At 44.0% G+C, this 23,522-nt stretch overlaps 1 protein-coding gene across 3 annotated transcripts in view; it reads right to left on the bottom strand.

The window, feature by feature from the left end:
- Positions 1-23,522, bottom strand: part of LOC122874322 (GRAM domain-containing protein 2A-like) — a 35,151-nt gene that overhangs the window by 3,951 nt on the left and 7,678 nt on the right. For 2 of the 3 annotated variants that reach the window (XM_044192003.1, XM_044192002.1), the window contains exons 2-10: positions 16,334-16,447; positions 9,925-9,982; positions 6,756-6,828; positions 6,434-6,537; positions 4,742-4,840; positions 4,517-4,588; positions 4,330-4,389; positions 1,108-1,243; positions 900-993 (exon numbers count right to left, since the gene is read on the bottom strand). In XM_044192003.1, the coding sequence (XP_044047938.1) occupies positions 900-993; positions 1,108-1,243; positions 4,330-4,389; positions 4,517-4,588; positions 4,742-4,840; positions 6,434-6,537; positions 6,756-6,828; positions 9,925-9,982; positions 16,334-16,440 (803 nt within the window). In that variant the 5' untranslated portion in view covers positions 16,441-16,447. Of the gene's footprint in view, positions 1-899; positions 994-1,107; positions 1,244-4,329; positions 4,390-4,516; positions 4,589-4,741; positions 4,841-6,433; positions 6,538-6,755; positions 6,829-9,924; positions 9,983-16,333; positions 16,448-21,572; positions 21,900-23,522 lie in introns of those variants that run through there. The other variant, XM_044192001.1, reaches the window with a different exon arrangement.

Genomic DNA, 23,522 nt, shown 5'->3' with positions numbered 1-23,522 from the left:
CACGTTGCTGTTGAGTTTTTGGTAATGCTTTATTTTACTGATCTGTTATCGCCTAGTCATTTCCTGGAAAGATCTTTGTGAAAAGAGTCCAGTCATGCTAGCAGCTGTGTGAGGCTGCAGCTGATATCCAGAGAGATTTCCTTGTATTTAATTTACATCATTCATTTCTTACTGACTGCTTTATTCTTCACATACTGAATGTTGAATTGTACGCTTGCCCAGTTTTGCATGTTCGGCTGCACTGACTCAAAGGCTCTATAGGTTAGCTATCATTTAGCATTTAATTTGAATCTGTTCATCTGAAGTATACCTACTGAATACGGTCTTTGTTGCACTGATAAGTAATGCTGAATTTCATAGCTCTTTCCAGGAAACTTCCTAGTAAATTAAGAATTTATGCACCCGTTAAAAAAAAAGTCTAACTAACTTTTCAAGGCTGAGAGCAGCACAAACAGAGACAGATATCGGAAAACCAAAAATATCTGCACGGAGAGATACAACTAGAGTAGAGGAAAGGGAAAATATATATTTTTAATTTGGGTGAGTGAATCCTTTAAAGTGAGACTGCAGCTGTTCTGTATTACTGCACGTGGCCAGATGAACATGCTGCTCATACAGAACATCGGCCAGCAGGTGGCAGCACAGACCGACAACTAAATACATGTCAGCGTAGACTTCTGAGACAAAACTGGAAAATACAGAAGACTGTAAACACACCACAGAGTTAATAACACTACAAATGCTAATGCTAATATTAACACAACCTCTGCTGTTCTGTGTGAGTTTTTTGGTCATTTCTGTCTGTTTCTTGGATGTTTTTGGGATGATACATTTATGTGTTTTGAAGTATTTTTTTAGTTCTGAAAGAGGATGTGGATTCTGGGTAATGTGGGACTCACAGCAGGATGAAGAGTTTCAGCAGCTGGTACTCCATGTGACCCAGTTCAGGTACTGGTTCTGTCAGCAGGATCTTCTCCGTTTCCAAACTGCTGTCTACACACAAACGCACACAAGGAAACGCAGCTTACTCTGCATGTTAAGAATCTCAGCGTCTGTAACTGCGGGGGGATTTCCTGTGACTGCTGATTGACAGGTGGGCGGGCCTACCGGTGAGCGTGTGCGTGCTGAAGGGCGTGTCTGCGGTGAGGCCGGGGGAGGAGTTTCCCAGCAGGTCTGGGAGGGACGAGGAGACGGCGGGGAGCGAGGGCTTCCTCCTCCACTTCAACACCTCTGGAAACTCATCCTGACGGAGAGACGGAGAGAAAAACGACAAGACAAGACAAACTTTCAATCCAAATGTCCGAAGCATTCAACAAAAATAAGAGAATATTGCAGTAATGATGTACAGTGTTGGGATGGGGCAGGATAATTCTGTGTGTTAAGTGTTTAAGGGGCAGACTACTCCTTTAATTCACTACAAATAATAATAGATTGAGACACTTTTAAAGGATGTAAGTCTGGTGATCTTCTATGTTTCTCTTCTGGTCATCAAACCTCACGTTCAGACTCAAACCAGCAGTGAACGTTTCTGCTAACAGGTGTGTGTGTGTGTGAATCACAGCTGACTGATCTTCTTCCTCCATCGTCGTCCAGAAACTGTTAAAACACATCAGCGAGCCGCTCTGCTGCACTGGGTGACATGTTCCTTCATCACCACGAACACACACACTGTAGTTTATTCTGCCTCAGCCCCACACACACCGTCCTGCTGCCCCAAACACTCACTACAGCACCACATGTGGATTCATCCGCCGCTGGAAATAGTCCCCAACAGATGCTCTGTTTCCTCCTGTTGGTCTGATAAAAACTACAGCGAGCAGCTGTTTGAGGAAACTACTGAGCCTTTTCAAACAGGAAACTATATATTTAAAGGTTTACGTCTTCAGCAGGAACCAACGGGCTCGCAGCTGAGAGCCGCAGACAGGAAGTCAGACGGCGCTGAGAGACGGACCGACGCGTTGTTGGTTTGGATCTTTTCACGAGTTTTGATGATGGCGAGAAAAATATGGAATAACACCAGACTTATGTTTCAAACTGAGTGAAAATAGAAACATCCAACACTGGAGGCCAAACAGTGAGATGTAGTGAACGTCACGTCAACGGCTTCTGGCTCATCAACACTTTCCTGAGTCAGTCGTGTCTTCGGCTCACGGTATTTCAGACAGAACCTGAAGGCAGCGCGGGGAAAGCCTGTTATCCAGGGAGCATGAAGGGGTCACAGAGGGTCACCGCAGGACCAAAACAACAGCTTCTGGTATCCCACTGAGCCTGTTTCACTGACTGGTGACTCATATCTAATACAGACGTTACTCCTCAGCACACTGAGGAGTAACGTCTGCTTCTGATGGGTTTTTTACTGTATTAGTCAACATCTGTGTGCAGATCAGGGCTCGGTATCGAATCTTAATACTTCTGGGTGCAAGAATTGAAAGCTGTTGAGGGGGAATGCAAGTGATTATTCTAATTATCAATTAATCTGTCGAGGATTTTCTTGAATTAATCATTTTGTCTGTTAATGTCAGAAAATAGTGAAAATGTCCCAGAGCCCGAGAAGTCTTCAAATTGCTTGTTTTGTCCGACCAACAGTCCAAAATATTCAGTTTACGGACGTGTGACAAAGATAAGCAGCGAATCTTCACATTGAAGAAGCGGTTTCTGCTTTAATCGATTATCAAAATAGATGCAGATTAATTTTACTTTCACCTTCACTGTCGAGGAAGAAAAGTTGGCACCAAATGTCTGGTCGTCTTCTTTACTTGTTCTTTGATCAGATAGTTTTGTCAAATAAATTTTAGACAATTTTATTTAGGCAAAGTTCAGCTGCTTGTGTTTAGACATTTAACTTTAAAAAAAACTTATTTTATTAAGTGAAAAAGAGTTTTGTAGAAGAGTGTTTCTATTTCTCAAATTAAGGTATTAAATGAACTGTTGTATTGATATCGGACTGAAGCTCGGGTATTGCATTAATACTAGTAGCTCTGCCCTACTGCAGATAAACTCAACATGCGTCCCATGTGTTGTCCGGCTGCAGTGACCTCTGACCCCTAAAAGTTCATTTTCACGCCACTTTTTACTGCACTGCATTTATCTGAGAGCTTTAGTTGCTTTACAAATTAAGATATTTGCATACAAAACGTGAAAATGTCCAAGTACAGCTGAAATGATTAGTCGAGTAATTGAGTTACAGAAAATTATTATAATATAATAACTGTAATGTTTGTTAATAACGTCGAGCTTTGGACTGTCGGTCGGACACGACGACACGGTGAAGGCGTCGCTTTGGGCTCTGGGTCGTCGTGACGGCGTTTCTCACCGTTTTCACCAGTTTTCCAAACCGATCGATCGATCGATGGACGGAGAAAAGAATCGGCAGATGGATCCAGAATGAAAAGCATCATCAGCTGCAGTCCGATACAAACCGGTTCAACATGAGCTCCAGCTCCACCAGCTGCAGCAGCAACATCCTGCTTTACATTAATGCACGAGGAATAATAACCTGATGATAGAATATATAACAGCACAGCAGCCACAGGGACGCTGCACTGCTTTAATGCTTTAAGGGCTTTTTCCTGATTACACTTCCAGTGTGGAGGATTTTGTGGCCTCTAGTTGTGAAATTGCAGTTTGTAACCATTTGAATCCCGCTCGCCTCGCCCTCCCCTTCCAAGCGTGCAGGAGAAACTACGGTGGCCACGAAAACCGCGAAAAAGGCAAACGGCCCTCTCTAGAGCCGGTGTTTGGTTTGTCCGTTCTGGGCTCCTGTAGAAACATGGCGGTGCAACATGGCGGCCTCCGTGGAAGGGGACCCGCTCCCTCTGTAGATATAAGCGGCTGATTCTAAGGTAACGAAAACACAACGATTCTTATTTTCAGGTGATTAAACACTAATGAAAACATACTTCTAAATATTATATTCCATTTCTGCCGATAGCTGCTCCTAAATGTGACACACTGGAGCTTTAAGGAACTTTTTCAACGCAGGACGTTTACTTGAGTATTTTCACAGTGTGGTATTAGTACTTTTACTTAAGTAAAGGATCTGAATACTTCCTCCACCACTGGGATCAACCAATCAGCTTGCTTGACGCACAGGTTTGCACTAAATGTTGTTGAGATTTGGGAGGTCGTCGGCTCCTCTGCGACCTACAGTTACCCATAACCCCCTTTTCTGCGCAGGTCCACAGAGACGTTTACGTCTATCTCTGCAGAAACTAGCCATTATCTGCTCTCATGTAAGTGTGCTGCTCTTTAGGGGTTGTATAAAGTTAATCTGATGTAGTTGGATGACAAACTGGCTACAAATGCAGTTTAATTTGAATGTAATGTTACCATAGACAGAGAGCTGGGCTCCTCCAGGTACTGCTTCAGACTCAGACTCTTCCCGTTCACCTACAAACAGAGAAACAGACAGACAGGAGGTCAGGATGAAACTGGAATATATCCTGTAATATAAACAGGACTGATTGACTTCTGCCATTTCAGTTTTCCGGAGAATAAATGTAGATGATCCACAAACCTGCAGGTGAGTGCAGATCCTCCTGAGGACGTCGTAGACGCTGTCTCTGGACAGCAGAGACACAAACACATACTGCAGAGAGAAGCAAGCACAGAGCGTTAGGAGCGGGAGTGTCAGCTGGTTCGTTCAGCTGTCAGTATACTCCAGTCGAATAGCTTCTGCAGCAAAAGCACCTATATGTGTAATAATGTGTTATCTCTGGTGTGTACTAGCCCTGTGTGGCACCTTCTGTCCGGTGTCCATGGTGATAGCCAGGCCGTTTGGCACCAGGCCGGCCGTCTTGTGTTTCTTCACCAGCCGGACTGACACCACTGGTATACACACCTGCAGATTCACAAAAGAAAGATAAGAAAATTCAACATTTTGGTGTGAAGGTCAGAGCAAACACTTCTTGTTGCCTCTGCTGCTGGACAGCTCTTGAGCAAGGCACCTATACCGTCCAGTGCACCGACTGTGGTTGTACTGGGAAAACAGCTATTTTACAATAAATAAGTCACATTACATGAGCTTCATTTTCTCCTTATTGACAAGTACTGATACTGAGGTGCATGGCCTTTCACCTGGACTCGGGACCAACCGAATCTCAGAATAAACAAATGTCTGGACCAAACAAACATGCACAAGTTGACTCAGTGGAGTCATATGGAGATCATGTGTGTATGTATATTAGTCATTTACCATTTCTCCTCACTGGACAGATGTTCCTATAGTGCTGAGGAGTGCTGGGGTTTTACGAAACTGAAATCAGTAATACTGTCTGTAAACAAACTGACTTTTCATCTCCATCTGGCATTTGTTTCCCTAAAAACTGGAAGTGACATAGAAAACAAGGCTTCTAAGAGGGTGACTATGTGTTTTATTATTTCTGTCAATGTATACATGATAAAATGGGAAGGTTAGCTATCTTCTTACAAACGTATGTAGCTTTCTTATGTCGAGTACCGTCAACCTTCACCTAATCTCTGAACCGACTGACGGGACATCGAAGTTTCTTGAAGTCTACAATTTTTTATTTGTCAGATTGCACTGAAAAGGCAAAAAATCTAATCTTGCAAAATAGCCTATCTGTAAAATCCACAAAGAGACTGATTCATCTGTTAATGCTGAGTTTTTTAGTACTTGGGGGAAGAACAGCTATAACTAAATGAAACTAAAACAGAGCAAGTAAACTAATGTAAAACAGAACTTTACAAAATTGATGAACTGTATGTTAAGTTACCTTCTGCAGGTTAAAACAACTAACCTATCACTAAACTAAGAGAACATAGCGGAGCTAAACTTAGCTAACACACTAAACACACACAAATTATACTAAGATAAAAATACACGACTAAAACAGAGTATACCTAAACTAAAACAGAACTGCAGTACAATTCAACAATGGTTTCATAGGTCAGTCCCACAACAGTGACCTTTGACCTGCAGGTTTTTTTTTTACATACTAGTTAGGCCTAGTCCACACTCAAGCTGGGTGGACAGACACAACCAGGCCACAGATTTTGCCGGTAAAATCTCTACATCTCCTGCTCTCCATCATCACTTGTATTATGTTTCAGTATATCTCAGCTCACCGTTTGTTGTTCTCATATATATATATATATATAATTTCATACATATTCTGTTTCTGTTGTCAAACAGTCATTGAGCTGCTCATTCAGTAACCTGTTTAAGACAAACTGTCATTTGTGCTACAAAGTTGTTTAACATTGGTTATACTGGAATTCAAAATCACAGATAAAGCTAGAGATAACAGAAAGTTGTCTTAAACTGGACGTGTGACCAACGTTTACAGCTTTATCCAGTTTAGAAAGAGTTTTCTAAAAGCTCTTCTGAATGTGAAAAAACTCCAGTTCAGTGTGAATGGAACGGGTTCAAAGGGACGGGTGGTGGAGATGGACCGACTGCTTCTTCACTCACCTTGATGTCTTTACCAAACAGGTTTGCGTAGAAACACAGCCAGTTCCTGGAGATGTAGAGTCGTCCCTGCAGCAGGATGTCTCTTAACAACGCACATGAATACACTGCAGAAGAAGAAGAGGTGAGCAGGGAGACAGGAACAGACATTTTCATCAGGAGCTGCTAACAAAAATCATAAAAACATGTCTCTTTCAATGGAAACAACATACAGCACATATGAGATTGGTATAGATTGGGTCAGGACAGGTGATAGACAGTGCAGCTGTGGTGACACATCTGTCCTGTCAGTCAGTGTCCTTCTGATCTCCCAAACAGTCCATACCTTTCATCAGGATCTCCTCTTTAGGGACGGTCTGGAACAGTTTGTGGTACTGAGAGTTGTACTTGCTGACAGTCTGTGGAGGCAGCAGGAGAAACAGAATTAATCACAGACAGATTCAGCTGTTTCTGTAATTAATTATGTAATTTAGGTGTCACTCAAGTGAAGCACAGGGAGATGTGGTTGACATCAATATAATAATTGATTTAAATGTCATAATTACAGGGAGAACTCAGACTGTTAAGGCCCTCTTACCATCACTAATGGGGTGCCACAGGGGTCTATTCTAGGCCCTTTACTATTTACATTATACATACATTTATTTATTTAGTATTTTCCCTAATCAGTACTTCAGTGTCCATTTTTATGCAGATGATACAGTTCTGTTTCCCCCGGGCTCAATACCAACGCAGGCCCTGACTCACCTTCAGTCTGCCTTTGATACTTTCCAATTATCACTTCTTAATCACAGACTTGTTTTAAATGCAGATAGTAGTACAAAGTACAAAGTATTCTCCACATCCACCAGTGTGTCTGAGTGTCACTTGACAGCAGACTCTCATTCAAGGTTCATATTCAACATTTAACTCAAGTTAAAAATCAAACTTCCTGTATAGAATTACTTTTCTAAACTGTAAAACTATTGTTCAGTCAACTTTAATGTCTTGTTTACAAAGACATTCTGTCAGTAAAGACACATTTCGTCCTCATCACTGCTCTCTGTATCACAAGTTTGGATGGACTTCCTTACTGACAAGAAGGAATAATCATCTCATGTTATTTATCTATAAAAGTGTTAAAGCTTCCAAACTACTGCACATCTCTTCTCTCCATAATCCAAATGTACAGAACTGGATTCTGGTACAATGCACCTTTTAAACTGAATGAGCTGCAAACTACTCTCAAGCTATATTCTTTCATTCTATTTGATGATTTTAAAGCTTATTATCTGATGTTTTTAGGACTCTTTCAATTGTTTTTATTAAATCTTTGTCGATCGCGGTTGTCTGTTTTTGTTGCTGGCTGTGTTTGTCTGACTATAAATATTTCCTTTTCCCAGTTTTGTTCTCTTGAAAAAGAGATTTCGGTCTCACAACCTGATTAAACAAAGTTTAAATAAATATTAATATATTAGATTATTATTATAATTGTCCTATAATCAATATATATCACAATATGGCGGATGTCTAAGAGCCTTTCTCAATTTTTGAGTAGGCTGACGTGCTGCATATCAACAGGTATCATTACTGATACTTTAAATATATTTTGCTGCACTTTAAGTATGATTTTGACTGCGGGACTTGTACTTGTAATAGAGTATTTTTACATTGTTGTATTGGTACTTTTACTTGAGTAAAGGATCTAAACGCTTCTTCCACCGCAGCTGACTACAAAGTAAACCACTACTTTCTGGAATATTCTGCATAAGTATTGTTTTGGTTCCTAATATGTGGGTCAGATGTTACATCATACACTTGTGTGTCTTTATTCTCTGAGACAGTGACTTCCTGCCTTCCTGTTCCTGTCTGAAACAACAAAGACTAAAACAACAGAAAACAGCAGCAGCGGCTCGACGCCTGCTCCATCTGAAGCTTTGTTTTGTAAAATAAACTGTGTCACTGATCATTCGGTCTCTCTTGATACTGGAGTTAACATATACTTTCTGAGGTCAGGAGCCCAGTTTGATACATTATTTTAAAAGTTCACATCCGAATGAACTGGACCTGATATGATCTGGCTGATCCCTAACAGCAGCTGGTGGTATGACAGAAACATCCTCTCCTACCTGTAAAGTTCATAAATACAGAGTTCATCATTTTTTAGGTGTGAAATAACGCAGAAAAGAGACTCGAAACTCTTCCAAAAGTTTCCAACAGTTTTGGACTTGTTGTTTAAACATAATGGACTAAATGTGAGGTAATTCTGTTTGTACGAAAATAAGAGACTCGTGCAAAAAGGCCTTAAAGTTAAAACATTTTTGGGAAGTATGCTTGTCTGCTTTCTTGCTGAGAGTCAGATGTTAACTCTCATGTTTGTAGTCTAAATATAAAGCTACAGCCAGCAGACTGTTAGCTCAGCTCGGAGACTGGAAACAGGGGGAAACAGCTAGCCTGGCTCTGTCCAAAGGTAACAAAATTCACCTTCCAGCACCTTTAAAGCTCACTGATTAACACGTTGTATCTCGTTTGTTTAATACGTACAAAAAGTGTTCTGTAAAAACTACTTCTGTCTGAAATCAAGGACCCATTATTTCAAAAACTACTATGACAGCTACCATGAAATCACTGAGATTTCTGTAGAATAAATAGGACGTCCCGTTTCTTTTCCCCACCACAACCTTCCTGTAAATCCCATCTGTGCTATATTTACGCCCGGTCTTCAGAGGTGGAGAATTTTCCTCGCAAAACTGATTATTTGCAAATTGTGTGACCTCAGTAAATCCAGCGGAATACATAATTGACCTCCGTTAACACATCTCCTCCTAATATTTGTGCGATCCTCCCTTAAATGCATATCACATTTATACAGATGGGTGACTAAAGGAAGAAACAATATAAAGTGACCCCTAGTGACCTCATCAATAACCACTAAACCCTACAACCTGCTAAAGGGACTCTAGGACCTTCTCACTGACCCACAGAACCTCCTTTAGATTCTCAGAATAATGTACTGACAGGTGAATGAAGCCAACATGAACATAAAGTGTGTCAGCGAACCTTGACGCAGGTTGTTCCATTAATTAGTCACCTGTCTGTCTGTATGTATGCGATAAAGAGAGAGACGCATCCTGCAAACACAAACGAGCCATGTTAATGTTAATGTCTGATGGTAGACTGTAACTTTCTGTCTACTGAAACAGATCCCACACACACACACACACACACACACACCCCGACCGTGTTCCCATGGAGACGAGACAGACGCCGGAAACTTCTGGAGAGACTTTAAAACAGATTTGAAAGGACTCCCGCTGGTCTGTCGTCATCTCTGGACTTCTGAAAACAACTACAGAGCTGTGTGTGTGTGTGTGTGTGTGTGGTCTTTATATCTATCGGCCACATGCATCTGTAGGTGTGGTGTGCCGAGAGCTCAGCAGTGTTGACATGTCGTCATTTTTAGGTCAGTTCACATTGTTTTGCGGAGTGTTTGTGTTGTTGAGTGAAGGACTCACTGATCCTCTGTAGCACTTCTTCACATCTTCGTAGGACAGGTCGTCGATCAGCTGCAGCCTGCAGGGACACATCACATCACATCAGATTCTGACAGAACAGACAAAAACTACAGTTTCTGCAGAGAAGTGGGTCACTGCAGCAGCAGAGAGCCGTGAAGATATCAGTGCTGGGTATCAGGAACCAGCTCCAGGCTGGAACCGGATCTAACTTTTCAAGTTAGTTTAAGTCAGATTAAGAAAAACTTAATGTTCTATTTAATTAATTTATCTTTGAAGTGGTTCAAAGGAGAAATTTTGGTAAAAAATCCAAAATGTTTTTTGCCTAATAGAGAAATAACATATTGGATTACAAAAATAGAGTAAATATGTTCGTGCAAGAAGTAGAAAGAACCTGGGTTATGTTAAGAAACATGTTTCCCAATTCTGCACATCACTTCCTCAGAGAGAAGTTTGGGCCTGCGGAGCTTGCAGAGTGTTTCGTGTGCGGCGGGCGGACCACACAGACGGCTAAAAGTGCCGCAGAGCGTCACAGAAGACAGAAGTGACGCAGCAAAATGTCGCCGCTGCATCAGAACAGTTGAATGCAGAGAGGAAGCTGGTGTGAAGCATTTCCTGCAGTGTGTTATGAGAAAACAACGTTCTTACTTAGCTGAATAAAGTGAACCAGCAGGACGTTCTGGTTCACTGAGCTTCGTTCCGTATCTCATTTAGCCAGACTAAGAGTCTACAGCCATGCTAGCTGAGCTAGCATGCTAACATGCTGACGTTCAGCAGGTATAATGTTCACCATGTTCACCATCTTAGTTTAGCGTGTTAGCATGCTAACATTAGCTAATTAGCGGTAAACATCAGCTGAGGCTGATGGGAGCGCCATCAGCTCTGCAGGTCAGAAACCAAAGTGTCGGACACGTTAACATGTCGACCTGATGGTGGCGCTAGATGGAAAGTCAGAGGATCAGCAGAGTTATTACAGTTCATCCTGAGGGGAGCATGAACGATGAAGCACGTCTCATCGCAGTCCAGCAGCTGCTGAGACGCTTCAGTCTGGACCGACACCAGACACTGAGCTAAACACAGGTACGGTTGGATTTTACTCTCATTTCACAGTGACTGACGGACGACGTGGAGCTCCTCCTGCGTTGCTGCAGTGGATCAGTCACAGCAGCGTGTTGGGAAACACACATTATCATGGTGCAAGGTGGAGAAAGTTTGTTTCAGACAGAAACAGGATGAAGCAGCAGATTTCTCTGAACAAAGTTTCCATTTTAATTCAAGTTTTTCAATTCAGTTCAATTTTATTTATATTCATACGATTATCTCAGGGCACTAGATCAAACTCTTTATAATATTATTTACAGAGACTCCAGATCTCCCATTCTAGATACCCATTTTACTCACTATGAGCGACGAGCTGCTACACGAACTTAACATTTCTCCCAACACTTCTGCTTATTTTACATGACAGAGCATTTTTGTGTTTTTGTCCTGGTTTGAAGTGGGCGGGCTCTGCTGGAAAAAGGTGATGTCGTGTATTTCTGTGCACCAATAAGGATTTAGCAACTGAACGCAAATCTGACGAACGTTGTTTTTGCTTTGTTGCCATCAAGACATCAGCCAGACAGCCCTGATGAAACTGAGGTTTTGACCATGAAACTCATAATAAATAATTACTGAGGATGTTGTTTCTGAACTTTAACTTTGAGTGTTAATTACTTCGTCATAAATGTTATAGAGAAATACTAAAGATTTGACACCAAGTGAACGAAAAGGGAACACAAACGTTGTGAACGAAGATTGCTTACCAGCGTAGATACTGTGGAGCGTCTACGGAAATAGAATAAATAAAAATCTAAACTCAAGGTCCATATTTTTAATTTCCATACTTAGGTCACCATCCACTGAGGAGGACCATGTGTGTGAAAGCTCCAGAAATAGGTAACACATTAGAGGCAGAAAACATCAACAGTGAATTGGGAGGAAGATTCTGGCACTTCTGGGAATTTATATTTTAAGATTTTGCCGACAGTCCGTGTTATTCATATTGTAGGATTTAAGTTTGCAAGGTTAAGTTTTCATTTTTAAACTTTTAGAGAAACTGAGGATGAATTTGTCAGAATAAACGAACATGTTTTTGCCTGCAGAGTCCGAGAAACTCACTTCGACCTCCTCTTAATGAAACAAACAAAACCAGTCCCCGATTCCCACGGACGCCTCTGGACAGCTACTGGAAAGCTCTTCACTCATATACACAGGCTCTTCAGGCGCAGCCGTCCCATCACGCCAAAGATCGAACCGCACTGTTTCCTCGTGCTATCGGGAGCCACGTGGCTGTGAGGATGTAAATGTGACCGCAGCGACACCGACGCGTCGCCTAACAGTCGCGCTGCAGATAAAACACATTAAACGCGAAGCTGCTCACACAACAGACACTTTCACATCAACCCGCCAGCTTTTGGTCGGCCAGGGACGTGCGACTCGAAGGTTTATCCTCCTTTAGAGTTAGAATCATTAAACTTTCAGTCCTGGTCGATTTGGCGACACCTGTGGTCACCGCTGGTAACAACAGGTGTGTTGTAATAATACAGGCCGTTTCCAAACGGTACGCATGTTGACCACGCTACATTTACTCTCATGCATTTAGCACTGGACTCAACTACACTTTTGATGATACATTGGTTTGACAGATGTAGTAAAAAATAAATAATGAATCACAAGCGAGTTAATCTTTCGTGAAAGCACGAGCGCAGAGAGCTTATCGGAGGCTGATCGCGTTTCCTCTTTGATGCAGTGACGCAGACGCGAGGTGTTAATCCACCTTCTCAAACAGCTTTGAGGTGTTTAGTTGGTTGATTTAACAAGACGCCTTGTTTTTTTACTGAAGCGCGCACACACACACACATACACACTCTTATTTGTATCAGAGTTCATGGACCGTGCTCATGTGAAAGGAGTCATGACAGGAGGAAGCAAATCAACATGAAGTTCATGCAAAAGGAAACACTCAACACATTACTATGAGGACTGGCAGCAGGTCAGTTATCAGCGATATGATTATTATTATTATTATTATTATTAATAGTGTAAATGTTAAAAAGGTGAACTAGAAATTAAGTTAAAATTCCCATCAGTCACTGTACTGGTTTTAGTTTGGTATACTGGAGCCTGGAGTTCAGTGTGTGTGTGTGTGTGTGTGTGTGTGTGAAAGGAGTTATTGTCCACAAGAGCTACTGGGAGGCAGACATTGTTTTCTCACACACACACACACACACGCACACACACACGCACGCACACACACACACACACGCAGATAAAAGAACTAGTTATGCAAATGGTTTCAGCCTGAATGGGAAAACTGGAGCAGAGAACGAGGCCGTGTTCACACTCAGACACAGATCTGGAAACTGTTGTTTACATACACGACTGTTTTGTGAAAGCCGTCGTGTGACATCACCGACATGGCGGCATGTTCTCGTCGGTCTCAGCCGTTTAAAGTTAGAATCCTGATGATTTACAGTTCATTAAACCCCATTTTTTATGCTATTTACATTTTTTTTTAGCAGTAGCTACTCAAGATATTTGCATTCTGTAACGGCCTACAGCGTAGTAGCTTTCATTGTTATTGGTCCTGCACGGGATTCAAATCGTCTCCAAATGCACGAGGGATTCATAACAAACGATGCATTAACCGATGTTTAACCTACAGAGTGAGGACAGAAACACGTTTGTTTTACCTACAGAGTGAGGACATTTTGGCCGGGCTGTTTGAAGGTTCAGACTTGGTTTGAAGGGTTAGGTTTAGGTACTTAGTTGTGATGGTTAGGGAGGCTAGGTAATGCATTATGTCAATGACGGTCCTCACAAAGAAGTACAAGGATTTGTATGTGTGTGTGTGTGTGTGTGTGTTAAAGGGTAATTCCAGTATTTTCATACCTGGGCTTTATTTTTACATGTTTTGGGCTCTAAATGACTGACAGGTACAGAAAGTGTTGAATCGGTCCAGCCGCCAACCGGGCCGCGATGGCTGCAGCGTAATCCTCGGGGTCAAAGGTGCGTCCACTGAAAGTGCTTGTTTTTGCCGCTGACTGGCTCAGACTGTTAGTGTCACAACATTTAGGAAAGGATCCTACAGAGACAGACCTTTTTGTGAAGAGTAAGATCATTTAACCAGAAACAGAAGTCTCGTTCGGAAATCTCGCGAGAGGTGATTTGTTGCAGGAAGACGACGGTGGAAACGTGAGTCATCTGACTCTAACAAAAAGGTCTGTCTCTGTAAACTCTTTCATTTAATAAACAGAGAGTTTGTTGCCTCGTGGTCAGTAGTTTTGTTCTTCTGGCTCTTTTAAAGCATGAAAATCAGATTTGTGTTTGTTTTATATGTATTTCCCCAGAACAGAAAGTTACATATGGAACTACGAGGGAACAGTATCAGGTAGAAAATCCTCACGCTGACTTTGACATTTCTCCTCTGATGTAATGTATATGTTTATATGTTTCCAGCATCATTTATCATCAATTATCACTCCCAGAAATTTAATTTCAATTTCAGCATCATTTATGAAGAGTTTGCTTTGTGTATTTGTTGCATGATTCCCAGAAAACCATGAGTTTAGTCTGACTTAAGTTCAGTGATGTCACAGTTTTAAATCCTGGTGTGTCGCGGCCTTTAGTGTGCGGTTGTTCCCTGTCACACACACCTCCTTTCCCATCAGCCTCTCTGTCTCTCTCTGAGCTCGGCTGCCTGGAAACGTGAGCTGACTGCACATGCTGCAGGCAAACACACACACACTCACACACACACACACACACACACACACACACACACACACACACACACAGCCTCTGATTCTGCAGCTTGTTTTGTACGTGACAGGAATAACAGAGCAGTGAGAGAGACAGTGAGGCTTTCCCTCTCTGTGTATTGTCTGTCCTGCACGTCTCCTCAGCTTTCATCACCTGCCAAACACCGCAACACACACACACACACACACACACACACACACACACACACACACTAATGAGGGAGTGGGTTGCTTACGAGGAGGAGGGATCAGGAAGTGAATCAGGACGTTAGTTCCCACTCGTTATCATGTATAACTGAGTCTCCAGCAGCCGTCCCGTATCCACACGCAGGTTAACTCAGCGTGTGGACGCCACTGTCTGTCCACAACATCTGGATCCATATCTGTACTCCAGCTGCAGCCTGACCACATCTGCTTCCTCAGATCAAAACTGAGCGCTGCTTCTCTTTCCGGTGACAATGTTGAGAACGTACCATGTGCCAGGAAGTATTTAATAACACAAAGTAACACACGGCTTCTGTCTGTATTTGTCACAAAAATATCTTCATTTGTGTTTGTATTTATACTGCAAGTCGTCTAGGTTGCTTTATTTTCTGTGTTCAGCGGTTTCCTGCCATGTATACTGCACACGTGCATGTGTGTAAGTGTAGCTGCCAACAAAATAACATGTTTTAACAATGTCTCTAAATGACTCCAGCAATGAAAAGACACTGCGTGAGGTGAAAGCGACAGGTGGATGCAGGTGTGGTTTGGCTGATTTGACCACTTATCAACCTGGTGGGCAGCTGCAGCTGCAGCAGTGGCTGGGACGCACAGCTCATGGAGCTGATTAAGCTACTTTAAAAGCCACAATTTGCATCAGAAATCGCACTCCTTATCTCTGAGTCATAACTCAGAACACACAGACATGATACACATATTTCTACATTCAGTGTGACTCACACTTGCAGAGGACATCATTATCTCTGATGTTCATCGTGAATAAACGGCCATAACTCCACTTAGACACCAGAGAAGAAGGCGGCTGCAGAACCTGCCTGAGAATCCTGCTGTTTCTAAGTTTTTTTTCTCACAGTGATCCAGAGACAGCTGTCTGTCCGTCCACGGGTCCACTGCAGACAGGAGCTGCTGACTGCTGGTTCGGCTGCTCTGACGGGACAGTTTGACTGAATGGAAACAAAAATAGGCTAAAAAAAACGAGTTCAAGCCCACAGCTAACTCTCTGACTCCACGGCAACATTATACTTCCTGTTAACATTCCCCAAAGCAACATGGGAGCTGTAGTTCCAAACCTTAGAGCAGGATTATCAAGCTGGAACACTGACACTCTCATTCATGTACTGATATTTGTACCTGTGTTGAAAACCTGTGGACATCAGGCAAAAACTCAAACAATCCTTTTGAAATTGCAAGTGGTTGTTGTTTGGGGGGGGCGCGGCACAGTGTCAGAGTTCTGACCATACGGATGTTACGGTGATTGCTAGGAGAATTTAACGTTTGTCATGTCGATCAAATAGTTCTGTAAAGTCAATCGATCTCTTCCACACATTTCTTAATCCTGCTTATAAAACTCTGATTGCTCTGTTTGTAGCTAAACTGCAGTTACTCACCTGAACGGCAGGGGGCAGTGTCCGTCCTCCTCCCGGGGGGGCTCCACCTCATGGGGGGGCAGGATGCTGACATCATCACTCTGCTCCAGATTCTCCGACATCATCATTATCGGCCTGGAAGGTCGGGAGGGCAGAGCAACGTTAAACAACGCTTCTGTATCTGCAGCGTTACATCAACGCTGTTCTGTGACATAACGATTAAGAGGAGGCTGAGAAGTGGGAGGGAGGACGAGGAACGCAGCATCAGATAACAGGCTCTAAATATAGAGGTGTGACCGACATCCAGCGAGATAACAGAGAAGTAAACACGTGGCACAAGATGACCAGCTTTCCTCTACACGAGCAGAACCGTGTGGATTCACATCAGACTGACAGAAACGCTTCTGCTGCTCTGCTTCACCTCCTGGTTTTCCTTCATCACAGTCAGAGAGCCGCTGAGCGAAAACGCAACGCGCTCACCTGACAACGAGCTTGGAAGAAGCACAGTTCTCACACCGAGAGCCCGAAGTGTCCGAAGCTCAGCATTATTAACAAAACATTACAATTATTAAAATAATTCAGAGGAAAAGCAGCAAATCTGCACGTCTGAGAAGCTGCAGCCAGGAAATGATTTTACAGGAAAAATGACTCTGACGATTATTCAAATAATACATTTTCTGTCAATCGACTTATTGATTAATGGACTGATCGTTTCAGCTGTATAAACATGAACAAGTTTCATCTATAACAAAGCATCATATTTAAAACATGGGAAGAGTTTATAAGTCGTAACTGAAGCTGTGCAGTATTCCCTCTGCGATGCGGCGGAGTAGAAGTGGAAAGCAGCTCAAGTAAAGTACAAGTACCTCAAAAAGTACTTTGTTATATTCCACCGCTGCCGTTAATACTAGCATTGATACTAGATTAGTACTGTGGCTCTTTCTGTGATTACACTACAACTGTATTGGAATTACAGTTAGAGATGGAGTCAATGTTTATTTCATTTATGACGTCATTTTATATTTTTCAACAGAAATTAGTTTTCACAGCCAGCAGACGTGCTGTTCATGTCTCACATTAAAAAACACACAATGAGTTCGACACACACACACACACACACACACACGGTATACATCCCCACTACAGGTGAATTAGTTCTGAAATATGAATGTTTGCTGGCTTTGGATTCGTTAACGTGCACATTCTTCACAGTTATAGGGACGTTTTGTAGAGTCAACGATGAATCCAGACAATAATCAGAGCGTCAGATTAATCAATAATGAATATCTATCTGTTTTAATTTAATTCTTTATTCTATTTTATTTATTTTACTTAACTGTTTATTATTTATTTAATATAACTGTTTAAATTGTTGCCTTGTTTATTTTTATTTTTAGCAATTTGAGCTGCATTTTGTGTAAGAAAGGTGCTAAATAAATAAAGTTTATCATTATTATTATTATTAGAGTAGACACTAGGACTGGTGCTAGAGCTGGCACTTGCATCAGCTAGTATTAGTACTGCAGTTAATACTGAGGTTAGTGCCAGAAGGAATAACAGCTGTAGTAACAGGGCTGTACTGCAGTACAGGTAATACTACGACTGTATTCGAGTAAGCACTGGAGCTGCTACAGTTAGCTCTACATGTGGGGATGCTACTGGACTGAGTACTGGATCAGTACTACGGCTGGTGACTAAAGTGAGTCCTAGCATTAAAACTATAAGTGCGGTACAACGACGAGTACTTGCACTGTATCGGTTCTTCGTTCTTTCAGTGATGTCAGAGGGTGTAGATGAGGGAGAGCTCCGATTGGTCGAAGGACTCGATGAGCTGCACAGAAAACCTTTTATCTGAAGCTCTGACGAAGCTCACAGACCCCCCAGACGCTGAAATCGAACACACGCTCCGACACGTGCAAGAACACCACACAGGGCCGCGAGGATACTCTCCCCTCTGTTGCCATGGCAACGGCATGAAAAGAGGCTGTTCAGATCAAGTATCTGGCTCCTCGTCTCCGTGTCGGCTGAATTCAGGGCAGAAATGCAGTTTTCTGTCGTCTGCAAGATCACCGTGAAGGTGTGAGGACGCGTTTCCATCGGCATGATTTGTGTTCTTTGATCGGTGTCCAGAGGAATGTGTCGAAGCCTGTCTGAGCCCCCAAAAACAGCACTTGTTGGGGTTTTTTTTTAGCTTTTCTCCACCGACCGCGGCCATGCTGCTGTTTGTGTATGAAAAAAACGCTTTGCATGCCCTTCGCTCCGTGACCTCTGTGGTGCATGCGGCCTGAGGCCGTTGTGTAATCTGATAATCACGTTCTGTTTACTCCAATTTCAACCTTAATTTGACGGAGATTACACAACTCAAGCTTGAATCTTAAAAACCAGCACAGTCACAACTGCTCAGGATTCTCTCCCAGAAGGAGAATAAAGCATATTACAGCTTTCAGATACATTTAAATGTACAATATTTCCCTTTCATATGCAGTGGAGGAACAAGACGGAGCGACAGACTGCACGTCTCACATGAAAAACCTTCAGAAGCCCACGATGTGCACATCACACATGCAGGTGAGGCGTGACAACACCTGGCTGACCAGATAAGTAACCAGTCCAACTCCGGCCGGCTCAGTGAGCCTCAGCCATGAGCTAACACTGGACCATTGTATGAAAGGACGCCTATCGCTCTGTCCCCCGTGCAGCTCTGGGACTCTCTGATCAGCGTCTGGTTCATCTTCTCCCGACATACGGGCAGAAACTAGACTCTGTGACGCCTGTGCTCGGGACCGAGAGGAGATGGACCTGCAGCCACAGACCTGGATCAACTCTCGGACACTGGGACATCTCACGGCAGTTTTTCTGCACATAAAACAGTAAACTCTGGTTTACAGAACCAGGCAGCTTCGTCAGGCCGAGGAGGAGGCCTGGGGGGGGCAGAATCCTGTACAACCGGGACGAACGCGCTGACGAAGGAGATCAGAGGAGCCAAGAGGAGCTACGCCGAGAAGCTGGAAAACAGGTTTGCAGCCAACGACCCGGCGTCAGTGTGGAAATAACCAGCTACAGGAAACCCCCCCCACTGTGGAGAATCACCAACTGGCTGACGACCTGAATGTGTTCTACTGTAGGTTTGACGTTCCCACAGTCACACCCCTCGCCCTCCCCCTCCAGCATTAAAAGCTCCACAAACATCCCGGTCCCCAAAAACCCCCCATCGCAGGATTCAGTGACTCCAGGCCCGTCGCCCTGACGTCTGCAGTCATCAAGTCCTTTGAAAGACTGGGGTGGACCCACCTGAAGGACATCACAGGGCCCCTGCTGGACCCCCAGGTCAGTGGATGATGCAGTCAACATGGAACTACATGCACTACATCCTGCACCAACAGGACTCCCCAGGGACACAAGGATCCTGGACAGCCTTCACGCCAAACCCACCCAGCTCACTGTCCCAGCCCCCACCTGTCAGTGGATCACAAACTGCAGGTGAGGCTGGGGAACATCACATCCAGCACCCGGACTATCAGCACTGGTGCCCCCCAGGGGTGTGTGCTCTACCCACTGCTCTTCTCCCTCTACACCAACGACTCCACCTCAGGAGACCCTGAGGAGACACGACGGTCATCGGCCTCATCCGGGACGGGGACGAGTCTGCATACAGACGGGGGGTTGGACAGCCGGCCCTCTGGTGCGAAAGTGGACTTCACGGCCCCCCCATCACCATATCCAACAGCACGGTGCCTGCTGTGGAAGCCTTCAGGTTTCTGGGATCCACAATCTCCCGACCTAAAGTGGGGTCCGACATCGACGCCTTCATCGAAAAGGCCCAGCTGAGGATGGACTTCCTGTTCCAGCTCAGGAGGCTCAAGCTGCCTCAGGAGCTGCTGATCCAGTTCTACTCCGCCATAATGCAGTCTGTCCTCTGCACAGCCATCCCTGTCTGGTTTGGATCGGCCGCCAAACAGGACAGAAACCGACTCCAGCCGACAGTCAGGAAACATCACGGCAGACCCGTCACACCCTGGTCCACCTTCGCCCCTCTGGGAGGCGCTACAGAGCCCTTGTTGTCCTAGATTTTAGCTGCATTTATGTCTGTTTCTGTGTATGAACACTGAGAGCAACGAAAAACCGGAGTCAGGTTCCTTGTATGTGCACATACCTGGCCAGTAAAGCTGATTCTGACATATACACGCATGCAATAGTGGAGTAACCCAGCGCTCCCGGTCCAAGGTGGTGCAGTCCTACCTGAACCCCACCTGCAGAGAGAGAGTCGGTCTCCTGCTGAACGTCTGAGGCGAAAACATACGTGTTTACAAAGTACTGCAGCAGGCTGCTGCCTAATACACTAAAATAACCAACATGAAGTTTTAAATGGAAACAATTCAGTTTGAAATATTCTAGGATTCCTCATATATTAATTTCTGCACTCTCCTAGCCATCACGCTGTACCAAATTAATTGACTAGATTGAATTCTGTAAATTTAGACGTGAAAACACTTCATTAGCATTAAAGCAAACAGCACAGAGGGAGACGGAGCCGCGGAACATGGAGGCAGGTTGTTCTGTACGAAGAGCTTATAAAATATGATGCTTTGTTTTAGATGAAACCACCCAACAGTTTATACGGATAGAGCTGAAGAAAAGTTCGAGAAGATGCTGGAAGGAAAAGGTATTATTTTGATAATCGTTTGTAATTTCTCCTGTAAATCACTTCCTGGCTGCAGCTCCTCAGATGTGCAGATCTGCTGCTTTTCCTCTGAACGACTGTAATAACTGTGATGTTTGTTAATAACGTCGAGCTTTGGACTGTCGGTCGGCGTTTCTCACCGTTTTCACCAGTTTTCCAAACCGATCGATCGATCGATGGATCGACGGACAAAAGAATCAGCAGATGGATCCAGAATGAAAAGCATCATCATCATGAGAAAGGTATTTTATGTAGGGCTGCTGCTGCAGACAAATCCCACACAATATTTGTATTTTCATGCTTCAAAATCAACAGCACGTACTGTATTTCAGTATTTACCCACAGAGCACACGCAGAGCACCAGAAGCTGGCAGCCACCTCTGCACTGATTACTGGTGTTGATTAATAACTAATCTGCAAAGGATCTTCACAGGAAGATGCTTCTGCTGAGTTTCCAGCGTGAGAGTTTCTTTCAGCAGCATCACGCTCTTATCCTCCGCTTTCAGGAGACGAGCTGGCGAGTAATTTTCTGCTTCATAACCTGAACAGAACCTTAAAACAATATTTATGCACACTGACCTCCAAATATCCAACGACGAAAAAGACCTTGTGCACATTACGACACCACAGGCTCGGGGTCAGCGAGCTCAGACAGATCTCGTGGTTTGTGTTATAATGGGGAGTGACGTGGACAGAAGTCACCACAGATGCATTTGGAAGCCAACTGTGACACAAAGATCTTCATCAGGACCAAAATGCTGATGAGACTTGAGGACTCCACCTGTACAGACGCTCCTCTAACACACGGACGGACCAAAGGTGGAAATGAACCACAGTTGCCATGGTGATAGGCATGATCCTCACACACGTAGCCCTATCTCCCTCCCTCCGGCTGACAGCAGGTACTTCAGCAGCTCCTCCTCCTCCTCCTCCTCCTCCTCCTCCTCCTGGTTTCCATGGAGACGTCTGTCGGTTTCCTCTCGCAGGAGTCTCACCCCGCTGATTAAATCAGGCAGCACCTCAGGGAGACGCAGGCTGTTTGCTGTAACGGGAACACTTTGGATCTTCACTTGTGGTTTGACGCCCTGCTGTCACACATCAGGTCGCACTCAGCATTTAAGTGCGGGGACGGATCAGGTTGACGGAGACCTGCAGGACGTCCCATAAAGTCTTCAGGGAGCCTGACAGAGAAAACTGCTTCAACACTGTTAAAAACGCAGCTCAGGTTTCCAGTCCAGCAGTCACACGGGGAGAAGGTCACTGAGGACGCACAGAGACCCGGGAGAGGTTCTGCAGTCATTTCAGAAACCAGACTGAGTCTGCAGCAACATGCTAACATGCTGACGTTCAGCAGGTACAATGTTCACCATGTTCACCATCTTAGTTTAGCATGTTAGCATGCTAGCATTAACTTGTTAGCAGTGAACACAGAGTGCAGCTGAGGCTGATGGGAACGCCATCAGCTCTGCAGGTGTTTGGTCAGAAACCAAAGCGTCGGACACGTTAACATGTCGACCTGATGGTGGCGCTAGATGGAAAGTCAGAGGATCAGCAGAGTTATTACAGTTCATCCTGAGGGGAGCATGAACGATGAAGCACGTCTCATCGCAGTCCAGCAGCTGCTGATGTTTCAGTCTGGACCGACTGACTTTGCCATCCACAGGTTTGTGGTGCTAGCATGGCTAAAAATGGGCTAACCATCCATTTTGTAGTTCAACATGTCACAGCCGCAGACAGGCAGCTCTGCGCCTCCAGTGAGTTCGGGGTCTTCCTCTCCACAAGGAGGCGTCCAGGAGCGACCCTGATCAGATGGTGAACCATCTCTGAGTCCTCACGCCACGCAGAGGAAACGTCTGATCGTCTCGTGCTTTGGTGACTATTGATTGTTGCTGTTGATTGATCGGTGAGTTCCTGTGCGTTTAATTCCCTTCAGGACTCTGGTTAAGCTGAAGCTGAGGTACACGGTTTAAAGCTAGTAAGAAGTTCCAAAAAAACTACGAATGAAACAGCTGCTGAGCTCGCATGGCGACAGATCCATCTCCATGGCAACAGAACAAACTCGTCTGATGAAGACGATGTGATGCAGTTGAAGGCTCTAGAAAAAGCTAAGTAAGAGGACCTTGAGTTAGGATTTCGTCAAACTGCAATTCTCAAGGTAAAAAAACATCAGTCTGTAGTTCGTTGTGTCCAAACTCCTCTTCTAGTCCATTTAGACGCTTGTTTTGTAACGTTTTGATGCAGGCATGTAAAGATATGCCTGAAATACTGCTGAGTACGTCGAAGTAGAAGAGCAGGTGTTTGCTAACATACACAAGGCTTCTAAAGTGATAAAACAAAACCCTGAGCAGTCTGATATTTGACACTGCGGGCGGGTCTGGCTGCTGAGGGTAAAACCAGTCCATTAGCTTTTTCCTGATGGTGAGACTTTCTCCACCGCAGCAGCGTGAAATGTATGCAAACCGTAAGAAAATAATATTCCTGTAAAACCACACTTCATTTTCACTTCCTCCGTGTCAGTCACGTCACAAC

This window comes from Siniperca chuatsi, linkage group LG4 (assembly GCF_020085105.1).
Source record: "Siniperca chuatsi isolate FFG_IHB_CAS linkage group LG4, ASM2008510v1, whole genome shotgun sequence".
Lineage (NCBI taxonomy): Eukaryota > Metazoa > Chordata > Actinopteri > Centrarchiformes > Sinipercidae > Siniperca > Siniperca chuatsi.
Note: the sequence above shows the minus strand (reverse complement) of the source record. Positions and strands in the feature narration are given on the sequence as shown.